The 12,315-nt window shown below is 37.3% G+C and overlaps 1 protein-coding gene across 1 annotated transcript in view; it reads right to left on the reverse strand.

Moving 5' to 3' along the window:
- The window catches only part of LOC132847972 (NACHT and WD repeat domain-containing protein 2), a 46,746-nt gene extending 34,782 nt beyond the window's left edge, over nucleotides 1–11,964 (reverse strand). The window contains exons 1-3 of the mRNA XM_060873476.1: nucleotides 11,705–11,964; nucleotides 10,859–11,030; nucleotides 643–731 (exon numbers count right to left, since the gene is read on the reverse strand). Coding sequence (XP_060729459.1) covers nucleotides 643–731; nucleotides 10,859–11,030; nucleotides 11,705–11,719 — 276 coding nt within the window. The 5' untranslated portion in view covers nucleotides 11,720–11,964. The remainder of the gene's footprint in view (nucleotides 1–642; nucleotides 732–10,858; nucleotides 11,031–11,704) is intronic.
- Between the last annotated feature and the right edge of the window lie 351 nt (nucleotides 11,965–12,315).

Genomic DNA, 12,315 nt, shown 5'->3' on the forward strand with positions numbered 1-12,315 from the left:
ATTCTCAAGAAACGTAATGGCTCAATTCTGAATAATAAAATTTTTTCCATTAAATGGGGCATGACATGTTTACATAAGGGTAAGAGATGCTGGGGGAAAGATTTCTAAACCAGGACAAGCCCCAAGCCTATGTTGTTTTGGTCCAACTATGGGCATCTGCTTCAGCCGCCGGCCATCGTCTCTCATGACCCTTCTGGATTTGTTTAACAAACAGCCACGATAGAAATCTGTCCTCCCTCTCTCTTTTCTCCCTCAACACATTCAATTTGCATTGTAAACTATCCTCAGTGAGCATGGAATGAGGGAAGGGACGGAATCAAATCAGGACGAAGCGAAAGGTATGTCTCATTTAGAGCTGAAACCTGGCAGAGCTGGGGTTGAATGTGTGTGTGAATGTGTGTGAATATGAGTGTGTGTTTGTGCATATGAGAGACAGAGAGAGAGAGAGAGAGAGAGAGAGAGAGAGAGAGAGAGAGAGAGAGAGAGAGAGAGAGAGAGAGAGAAACAGACAGGAAGATTTAGTCACACCATTTCTCACACCTGTAACCCTGTTAAACAGAAAAAAGCTTTGTGATATTATTTCTGGTGAACCAAAAAGTCTACCAACCCTCCTGGGACAAACAGATCCAACACTTCTTTTACCTGGAACTCAATGCCATAGTTTTCTCTACAGAAGTCCCTCAGCTTGGGGTAAACGTGTTCTTTCAGGGCATTCCTCTCTGCCTCCGTATCTGCAACCAGATACACAGAACGTTAGAATAAAGGCTCTTTCATTTCAGAAAAAAACATTTTTTTTCTCAGGCAACACATTTTTATCATCTTTTACATCATGAAAACTACTTGTGATCTTGATCATGTGAAAGGCTGTAAAATGGTTGGGAATGGTTGTTTTTTTTTCTTGTATAATCTTCATCACACACAAGTTAGCAAGTTTTGCTTAACAAACCTGTGGTTAAAGCATCAAAAATAGCACACAGCCTGTGGCTCTGATACATCAGAGTCCTGAGAGTCAGGAGGGAGTGATAAGGTGTGGACATGTGAGTTTGCTAAAAGCTTGCAGGCCTTGGAGATAAAATGCATACCACACTATGCTGCCTATTGCTATGTTTCTTAAGACTTTTATTTTGTAAATACTACAGTGTACATGTGACTTTTGACACAGAATTAGACTTGAATTATGATTTTTTATCATTTTTACTAGATTCAAGTGTAAACTGATCTCGCTTTATTAGAAGATAACTGCGGTACAAATAAACACTTGAAAAAAAAAAAATGATATCTGCCAACAGATTTATAGATAAACTTTAAACAGTGACATATTAAACATATTATAATGAGAAATATTAGGTCATTTTTGCCTTCATTTTAAATATTTATACTTATTGTGATGTCTTACTCAGCAGTGACAATAGCTAGCATCTAAATATGGAATGCTAACAATCAAGAAATATGAACTTTATAAAAATATGATATTTTGGTCCTTGGTTTTTGATCAAAGTTTCTAGAGGTATAAATACAATCATATAAAGGGAAAAATCATCTAAACTAATGAGAACACTCATATACAAACATAAAAGATGTGAATTCTTTTAGTACGCTCTGATAATGAATGATCGTAAATCTAGCTTTTTAATATTCATTAAATCGAATATTGAACAGATGATCAAATTAGTTCCCTGACACTGAATTGCCTCAGATTATAAACTATCCATTCATTCATTCATTCATCTGGAGACTATTTTCACAAGGCAGGGGACACCCTGGAAAGGGTTCTAACCCATCTCAAAACACAATCACACACACACTAACACACTATGAAATATGAAGAGATGCCAAGAAGCCTATAGTGCATGTCTTTGAACTGGGTGAGAAAACCAGAGTACCCGAGGAAACCCCCAAAGCACCAGGAGAACATGTAGACTCACACCCAAACTCGACACAGAGGTGGAAATCCGACCCCCAGCCTTGGAGGTGAGAGGTAAACATGCTAACCACTAAGTCAAAGTGTAACCTCCCTGCATCAATGCAAACCAATTATTTTGAATTTGAGATAGTGTATGTATAGAAGCCTTTTCTCACTGACAGTATTTCACTGGTACAGACACTGTTGCCCCCTCCACCTAACCTTTTCTTGTCACAGACCTTTCAAGAAATAGGTAGACAGCTCAAGGTCAGGAGTTTCCAATGTTGAGCACATTTCACCTGTCTTTTGAAACATATTTTAAACCCCTGTTTGCTCAGGTGCACTATTGTGAAGACAACAGGTCCAATGACAAATATAGTGTCATCTAGAACATCTAGTCAGTCATCTAGTGCAGCCCTAGAGAAGATATTCCACAACTGGATTCTATTCAATATATTGTAAAGTCTGTGAATAATTAAAGAAAGATGGATATATATATATTTTTTTAGGCAAATTAAGCAAAGAACTAAATTAAATAATACTAAAATATGGATACATTTACAATATATTGCAAAAGCTATGTGGTGACATGGATGCTTTGTAGTCCTCAGGTCAACAATATCAATTGCAAACAATTTGTTCAACATGAAATTTGTTTTTCATTCATTGTTAATTTAACATGTTTGTATTGTTTGTACCCATTGTGCTATATAAAATAACAAAACTAAATGAAAGCTTACATTCTGCATTTCATCCTCAGCCTCACACTTACGTCATACCCATTGTGCTAAAATGCAGAGCTAAAGTGCAGAGAACAGAAAAAAATATCATTGATTTTGGTTCAACCAAACAGAGTCTATGTTTCAGTCATTATTCGTTCAGTTTTTCTCCCATGGCTTTAGTCCTATTCTTTATTGATAATATACAGGGGGATCTGTATCTAATCCCTGCAGATATTAATCACAATGTTCTTGTTCTATCTTAAAAAAATCTAATAATTTTAAAGCTAAAATCTGACTTGACATTTTGTAACAAGATGGATTTTGACAAATAAGATTTTATTTAATCAAGAAAATCATTGCTTACTGTTCACAAATAAACATAGTCTCTTTACAATACCACGGCAGCACAAGGGCCAAGTTCAACAAACCATTGTGATGTGCTGTGCTAGAACATATGATGGAATTGCATGAACTAATCGGACTATCATAGGCTATCATCATGTGTCAAAATCACGCAGGTGGCATTAAATTTGGATAATCCCTAAATGACGGGACAGGGGCAGAAAGTAAAAGCATAAGCCACAGTAAATGAAAAAAACACAATGTGACCCCAAAACAATACTCATCATGCTTGGAATAATGTGTACTCGTAGTAATGACGCAGTGTTTCTAAATACAAACTAATAGTTAGTAAACATAGTAAATAGTAAAATATAAATGAACCAATTCAATATTTTTTTAGGATAGGATTTTGTGACACTTTTGTTGCCCGCTTTGGTAAAAATGGCCAGAATAACACAATAAAAAAATAATAAAAAGGTATGTCACGGTAGATAAATAACGTCATATTGTCAAGTGTCACAAATGGACCCTTGCCGAAAGCATATCTGTGCTGTAGAAATCTGTTTGATGGTTCTATCTAGGTAAATAATATAAGCTAATAATATACCCTCTGATATAAACCAGCACACAGCCACTATTCATTGTTAACAACTTGTGAAATTGTTGTTTTAGCTATAAAAGCGGATCACAGATGTCATATCCTCTAATGAGATACAGGAGTATTAGGGACTTCTCTCATAATGCAGTACAGTAAACATTAAATGCTTTTAAACTCTATATCTTAGTAATGAAGTAAGGCAATTCTCTTCATAAATATACAGCCTTATGTATTGCAGGTTCCTGTAGTAAGAAAAAAAATATCTTTCCAATGTTTCTGATTCAACTCTAGAGCCCATATGTTAGCTAATGTTGACTGATGTACCTTTAATATGTTATGTTCTTTAATAAATACATTTCTCCATCTTTTTTAAATAAAAATGAACATTTGAGAGTCTAAATTGCCCTTGTCCACTGACACAAAATAACTTTTGCACAGTACTGCATGTAGAAATTGATAATAAATTATTTAACATCAAATGCTGTGTTTATAATGCAGGAAAATGTCTTGAAAGTGTTCATGAAAAAAAGATATATATATATATATTTCTGGTGATTTCTATATAATTAATGTAATGTGCAAGCTTGGCTGAAAGTTTTAATTTTTAAACGACTTCCACAATGCCTTCAGTGAAGATGCTGTTATTGTTGATGTTTCCCTTTAAAAACTGCATGCATTAAATAATAACGTGTTACATTTAGAATCCCATTTTATTCCTATTTTAGAGTCTTGTTTTTCATCACCTCAAAATATATAAATAAATGCTTAAATGACAGAAAAGTACTTTATCTTTCCCTGGCGAACATAACTTTTGGTATGTTGGGTAAAGTACTTTTTTAAATTTAATTTAAACTAATTTTAATTGTGCACAGAAACGGTCCAATGCACACGTGTGTCTGTGATTTGCTTTGCTGCTTTTTGCATTGTAAAAAGAAAGTCTTTAGGGATTGAATAACTCTACACATAGACCCTCAGACTACTACTAGGCATATCTACTATTTTAATGATCCATTCTTTCATTTACTCTTTCTCTCTGACAATATTCACATCTACCAACTAAATCGTCTTATACGCAAAATCTGTCTCTATGTCACACACACATACACATATACATACAAACACACAAACACACACAGTCTCTGGCAGCAGACTGGCCAGAACTGTAACTTTCACTCAGCCTTTATGGATCTCATGGCTTAAACGCTTGCTGTGATTTATGACGATAGGTTGTAAACCAGGAGCGAGAGAAAAGGAGTGAAAACTGGTGAGATCATTTCAGTGAGGAGAGAGAGAGAGAGAGAGAGAGAGAGAGAGAGAGAGAGAGCAGTGCCAATAAAGCATTATTGAACTAGATTGTATTGAATGGGGGAGGGATCTGGAGCTGAAGCAAAAAGCAGGGAGAAAGGGAAGGGCAGGGGAGAAATAAAATAAATAAAAGAGATTCCCAGTTTCCCCCATAAAGCCCTGTGGCCTCATTCAAAGCTCCAAAAGACTGCCATTAAACATCTTTTCCGCCTAAGGAAATTGAACCAAATGAAATAAAACAGTCCTTTATTGAACACTTTTAGGGACCACATTCTGAGATTTTCCGCTCTCTATTAAACATGAAGCTAACCATAATACAACACCCCAATGTAAATCCAAAGCCTTTTAATTTGTGTATTTGAATACCAAGGCACCAAACTTCACCAGGTCATATAATACAAAACACTCTTTTCTAGACTATCCTCTAAAGAAAACAATATGTACGCACTTAAGTATCGATTTTTTTATCTTATTTCTTCCATTGTTTGGCTTGTGAAACCTAGATACGTCCTTTTTGTTGTTTTTTGGAAACTGAACAAAATTCTAGGTCTAAGTATTTTCAATCATGACATTATTCCTGTTACTTTGAGTAAAGCTTAAACACTCTCTTCCTCTAACCCGCACGTCGGTGTTGGTCTGTGCATGTAGATGAGATTCATATTGACAATTTCTAATCTTGGAGCTTTGGAGCAACACTGGAAAAGCAGGGTGAATTGAACAGTCTATTTTATATTTCTACTGTCTGGCACTTATATAAAAGATAATCAAATCCAAAATTCCTATTTGTTTAAACCTCTCTATCTCTATTTATTGTTTTAAGATGCTTCTCAAAAATGGCACATTTGCTTGTAATAAAATTAAGCAAAACCTTGTAAAATATATAAAAAAAGAAAAGCCTACATCTTATACCTGTTTATGCTTAATTAGACTTGGAAGAATGACAGATTCATTGGTAATTCTTTACATTAGGAATTAACTGACATTATTTAATGCAATAACTTTATCATATCAGTAACTTATCAGTAACTTGTGTAGTAACTTTGATAACACTTGTATTAATTGATGTTTTTTAAATAATACACCAAATAAGACAACCACCTGCACAATGCAACCTACAATGTTCAAACCCTCCATAAACCCAAGTATAAATACTGCCCAATATGATCCAACACCTTCATGACCATTATTTTAAGTTTTAACTGTAAATGATCTCTCAATGCTCATCTGAAATTCCTCTAGTTTCTCTGCTTTTACATCACCTTCAAAAGGGATGCCAGTAGGTTGGGGTGTTTACTCTTGTCCACGAGGACTGGGGTGCCTGCAGGTTTTCATTCCAATTAAGCAAAAGTCCACCTGTTTAATCAGTTGATCTTGGCTTTCAATGGACCATCAGGTGTTACTTCTGCTTGGTTGGAATGAAAGCCTGCTCTCACACCGGCCCACAGCGTATAAAACTGGACACCCCTGCAGCAGGTGGATTGGTGATTCTAAATTGCCCTAGGTGTGAATGAGTGTGTGAATGGTTCCCTGAGATAAAGCTTAGCGTTCATGCTGAGTGTTCCTGGGATGGACTCCAGATTCAACATGACCCTGACCAGGTTAAAGCGCTAACTGTATATATATATATATGTGTGTGTGTGTGTGTGTGTGTGTGTGTGTGTATATATATATATATATATATATAAATATATATATATATATATATATATATATATATATATGTATATATATCAATAACTATATCTAAAGGCCAAAGTTCAGTTCACTTAATTTGTGCTAATTTATGTGTACTTATTTCTATTCCTGTATTAAATAAACATCAGCCCAGTGCAGGTGTATTTAGTTAACATTTAACTAAATGTCAGTTAATACTTTATTAACATTACATACGGTTTGTTAATGTCACTTTTAACATTTGTTAATGTTAATTAATACAGCAGATAATATTAGCTAATGATCCTTGGAGGAACCCTAATGCACAACATTACCCATTCGATTTGTTAAAGGTTTATGTGGCAGCGTACAGGTTGCATTGTCACTACATTCATTGTGAAAACAGAGTATAAATATACACAATGAGCTACATATCGCCAATGCTAATTTATATTTAATGTAAGAGATACAGTTAATGGTAATCCCAACCCAGATCTCTTGATCTCTTTTATTATTGAGAAATGTGATAAATCTGTGAGAAACAAAGTGACTTTAGTCAGCAAATATGGTCACAAGCCAAGTTAGTAAGGTGTTAAAGAAGCTCCTATATGATATAAATAAATGACTGTGAAGGACTGTGAATATCAGATCCCTTTCTCTGTTAAAAAGGCGCTGTGCTCATAAAAGCTTAACCACCCTGGATTTGCCCCAAAGAGAAACAGGAGAGCTAAACAAGCGTATAAATGTTATTCCCTCTGTCTCCTCAAAGCTGACTTGTGGTGGTAACTCTGCAGCTGCTCCCCTTCCTCCATGTAGCAGTGTCTTTAAATCATAGTGTAGCATTTAACCATAGCATGGATAAGGATCATAACACAAAAAGAGTGTTTCTGGGTTAAGGATAATTAAGGAAGTAGATTTTAGAACACTTGTTACAAGGAGTGTGAGTGTGTGGGTGAATTTCTAGTGAATTAATTGCACCCTCTAGTGCTCATGTAGGATGAGCATCACACGAACCATTGGAAACATAACCAAACTCCGAAACCCCATTTATTCTCATACATGTGTATGAATGTGGTATGTATTAATACCCTGAAGAAAGCCTCCTGCTTATCTCACACACCTCACTGTTTTCTTTATTTCTTTAATCCCTGAGCTGAAGCTGTCCACTGTCTGCTCTCTGCAGCTGGAGAAGAGAAATGTGACAGGTTTTCTACTCCTAATCTAGTCTCCTTGCATGCTATCTGTGTTTTGTCCTACAGCAAGCACATAAAGCTTTATCAAGAAATAAAGCTGTGGTGCCTGTAAGTGTGTTTAATAAGTGTGTCACAATCCATGAGAGATGAATCCATATTCTCACAGTTTCTTTTCTTAGTACATCCCATGGTACTGCCTTGGAAAGCCCTTTGCCATTTATTTACATAAAAAATGATCTTTCGCCTATGTATTTTTGTTGCAACTCTTGCTATTTTGATCAAATACCTATCTCAGCATGTTTGTATTCTGCTCACCCAAATTTACTAAAAGTACAGTTAGTGATACTGGAGGTTAATTCAACATGTTTTAGTTCAAAATTCCTGACAAAAATATCCCCTTCTTTTTAGTATTTTGTCTCTTAATTGTCTTTTAATGTAAGTGCCAGTATGATTGGGACGTAAGATGAGACACTACCTTGTCTGATCGGTTGGATGTTGTTGGTCCACATCAATCATTTTTGCTCCTGTTTACAGTGTATGAGCTCCAAACTCATTTTATTATTTTAAATAAATGTAATTTTATTAAATTATACTTACTGCTAAATATTACAAAAGTTATATTTAAGTAGAAAAAGTAAAAATATCACTGAACTCTGTGATATCACTGAACTCTTATTCAGTGAATAACACTGGTCAGAAGATAAATCAAGGTTATATGATAATTGATATGTTACAAAAATCGTTTGTTTAATATATTTAAAGGCTTATTATTAGTTACAGAGTGCAGTTTATCTTATCCCTTTCGCTCTCATTTCACCACCCCTGTCTGTTTCTCTCTATGTCTCTCTCTCCTCTCACCTAACCTGCCCTTTCCTTGCTTTGTTTACTCCAAGATTAGAAGCCCTATTTTAAGGTCTTCCTGCATCGCAGAGTCAAATCTTCTGCTGCATGCTTTTTGCATTGCTTTTACCTTTGAGTGACATACTGCTCCTCAGCATCACTCATGCACACTGGTCATTTGATATTATATAATCCTCATAATCCTCAAGAATCTACAGATTATATAAAGATTGCATGTGCTATAAAGTAAATAACTAAATACCTTTTATGCTTGTGTTGCAAGATGTCTGTTTTAATCAAAAGCAGGAACACTGGTGTTGGGTTGTCAGTGATTTTGTTGTTCACTGTTGTTATTTCTGCCTAAACATTAATTAAACAAATCTGCAGGTTTGAGCTGGTTCATGGTAAAGTGGGTCTATATTAAATAGTAAAAATGGAGACTCTCAAAGCCCTGATGCTAAGTCATCATTTTGAGTTTTCACACCACCAACACTCTTTCCCTAATGACCCTAATGATTTTTCGCAAACCAGTGCAGGGTTATTTTAGGATTGCCCTTGCTTTATGTCCTAACAGCTTGCTCTCTTCCTACAGTGCCATATTTATTGCTTTTTCTTTCAGCATGACTGCACTGACAGCTTTCACAGTAGTTCAGTCATCAGCACACTGGTGACACACAGCTGGCCGTCCAGTGTACAGTGTACAGTTCAGGGTACATATAATGAAACACAATGCTGTGGTATTCTCAGGGTCATCTAAAATCATTACTAATTTTTTGTGTCAACTGTTAAATTTTATGGCATTTATCTGGCCACCAAGTAAGGGGTTGCTAGGTGGGGTTTCCTGTTTTCTTCAGTCTCTCATAAACTAGTGGCAGCTATATTGGAGGATATTGTGATGGTTGACGGCATGTATAAACCACCCCTGCACATCAATTCCTATTACGAAATCATGTCATTTTTTAAACAGGTCACGATAATAGTTCACCGCTATGAAAGCCGCTAAACAAACTGAAGGCTTTTCTTGGATTATTAAGAAAGCACAAATGCTTCATCCTCGCTAACAGACATACCAAACAACACTCTTAAAAAATAGTTCCATGAGTGTAATTTGGATAATTAGATAACTGGAACCTTCTTTGATAGATAAACTCTCTTTTGTAGGCTTCTGAATAGAACCTAAAAGGGTTCACCCAGAGGGTAAGAGGGAAAAATAACAAAAACAAAACATTTGGGTTCCTGACGTAAAAACGAAGAGTATTATTTATTCCACGTTTCATGTCTAGCACTGATTTTGTGCATCAGTAATGGAGCTTGACAATTTAAAGATAGCGACTCTGATATGGTGTCTTAATGCTATGCTGTAGCAAAAAGTGGAACATTATGGAGAGTTTAACAGATGCTGTGTCCCAGTTTCTCACTTTTAAAATCTTGAACACTTGCACTAGAGTGCATACTTGAAGGCAAAACACAGAATTTAGGGGCCATTTGGGACTGGGCCAGAATCACTTCCCATCTGGTGAACCTCAGCATTGTGCTTATTGGAACTTCTGAAGTTTCGTCCTTTCAGAAAAAAAGTACTTTGTTTTCATTTTTATGACATGATGTCAAAAACTCAATGTTTTCCTTCTAGAATTGAAGAAAAAAAGTGGAAAGATCTTCATCTAAAATGTAATAGTGGTATAATAATAAGTTGCATATTAGTGGCACATTTATACAGCAATATGTCTGATGAATATGTCATTAATATTTATTTAAAAAAAAAAAGCTTTAGTCATCCAGTGGGTGCAGTGTAGCAGGGCATAGCACTCAAAGTTGAAATGAAACTTAAGCTGCTGAGCCATACTGTTATTTTGCCAGCTGCTGGTGGATATTGAACCATAAAAATAAAGCTAATGAAAACTCAACAAAATCATGAAAATAATTTACCTTCTCAAAAAGCATTAAAGACATTCCAATAAGATGGGACACCACTCAATCTGACAACAACCAAAAGCCCTTAGGCCAATCGTGACTCATGATTCAAGGGGGGTTTCTATACACACACTCTCTCCCTCTCTCTCTCACACACACACACACTCTCTCTCTCTCTCTCTCTCTCTCTCTCTCACACACACACACACACACACGCTCTCTCTCTCTCTCTCTCTCTCTCTCTCACACACACACACACACACACACTCTCTCACATAAACACTCTCACATAAACACTCTCTCTCTCTCTCTCTCTCTCTCTCTCTCTCTCTCTCTCTACACACACGCCAAGGTTCGTGAGTCATCCGTTAGAGCGAGCTTTGCTCTTTACCGTCTGGGTTGGCGCAGATGAAGACGCGCACGCTCCGGCCCGTGGGCACGTGATACGGCGGCAGCGCAAGCACGTTTCCACTGATGGCCGCTCTGCGCAGCGCCGACTCGCGAGGACACGGCAATCTGCTGCCAATTCCGGACGGCCACATCGGGGAAGACTTCCAGCGAGTCTGCACACAGAAAAACAAAAGCCAAATGCTGACGTTTTCACCTACTTTTGTGTGCACTTTACACTGCATTTTAAAGTAAGGCCACTCTGATGCACGTGCACACGTGTTTGTGCCCTTAAGATTTGTCTTCTCTGTTTGAAACTGACTTTTTGTGGGTCTTAGTCACTTAATAGACTCACTGGTACATGGCACATGCTGTGCGCCAAAGCCAAATGACATGACATGCTCACTTTGCACCATCAGTGTTAAAGCATCCGTATAATAAGAAGAAACCCAGTGCTAAGTTACAAATCAGAACAAAACCCCAGCAGCGATTTTTGTATTTTACTGTGTTTTATATTACATATATTTTTTCTATCGTTCTACCCTATCGCAGTCTACAGACAGCTTCTATCTCCACACACACACACATACACACACACCGCGCGCTAAGACACAAAGTTGCATTTATATTTTAGAACCACTAATATCCTATTTATATAAACTAATATCCGCGTCCACGCGCGCAAACCTCAGCTTGAGCGTCTCCGACCCAACGGGTATGGAACAGCGCAAAAACACCAGCACAACACAAGCGCGCGTGCGTGCGTGCACACACACACACACACACACACAAACACACACACGCACGCACGCACACACACACACACACACAAACACACCGACGCGCTTACATTCATTCTCTTCATTTCCGAGCTTTTGACAGAGCACGGATCCGCAGGAATCAGCAGCACCCCGGGTTTCCGCCTGAGGAAGATGCTACTGCTGCTGCTGCTGCTGCTGATGTTGCGCGAGAGTCGGTGGTGAGAGGCAGCATCGTGCCCGCGCTCTATCCGATTAAATGACGGCGAGGGAAACAGACTCGTTCTGTTCGCCGCGCTGTCTAATGGGGATCGCGGTGCTGTCTCTCTTTATCATGGCAGACCCGCTCTCCTGCACGAGAGCCTTTTTTGCGAAGAGGAGGAGGAAGAATAGGAGGAGGGGTCTGGATTCATCAGCCTATCGATACATGCAGCTGCTCTTTTCCACGAGCTGGAAGTTTTAAGTGCTCCTAAATACAACCCATTTTTTTTTTTTGCTCTCCAGAGGAAACGCACAAAACCAAACTAATTTAATTGAACAGACTATTATTGTACCAGGGTCCGTTTACAACTTTGGTTTCCTGGGGGATAAAAATGTGCGATTTTCTAGGCTGACTGTGCTAAAGTGTTTAATCAGTCAGAAAGAAAGGAAAAGTCTAGACAAACTGACAAACATGAGAAACGCCCCTGTCAAATTACATGCA

Source organism: Tachysurus vachellii, chromosome 7 (assembly GCF_030014155.1).
Source record: "Tachysurus vachellii isolate PV-2020 chromosome 7, HZAU_Pvac_v1, whole genome shotgun sequence".
Classification (NCBI taxonomy): Eukaryota; Metazoa; Chordata; class Actinopteri; order Siluriformes; family Bagridae; genus Tachysurus; species Tachysurus vachellii.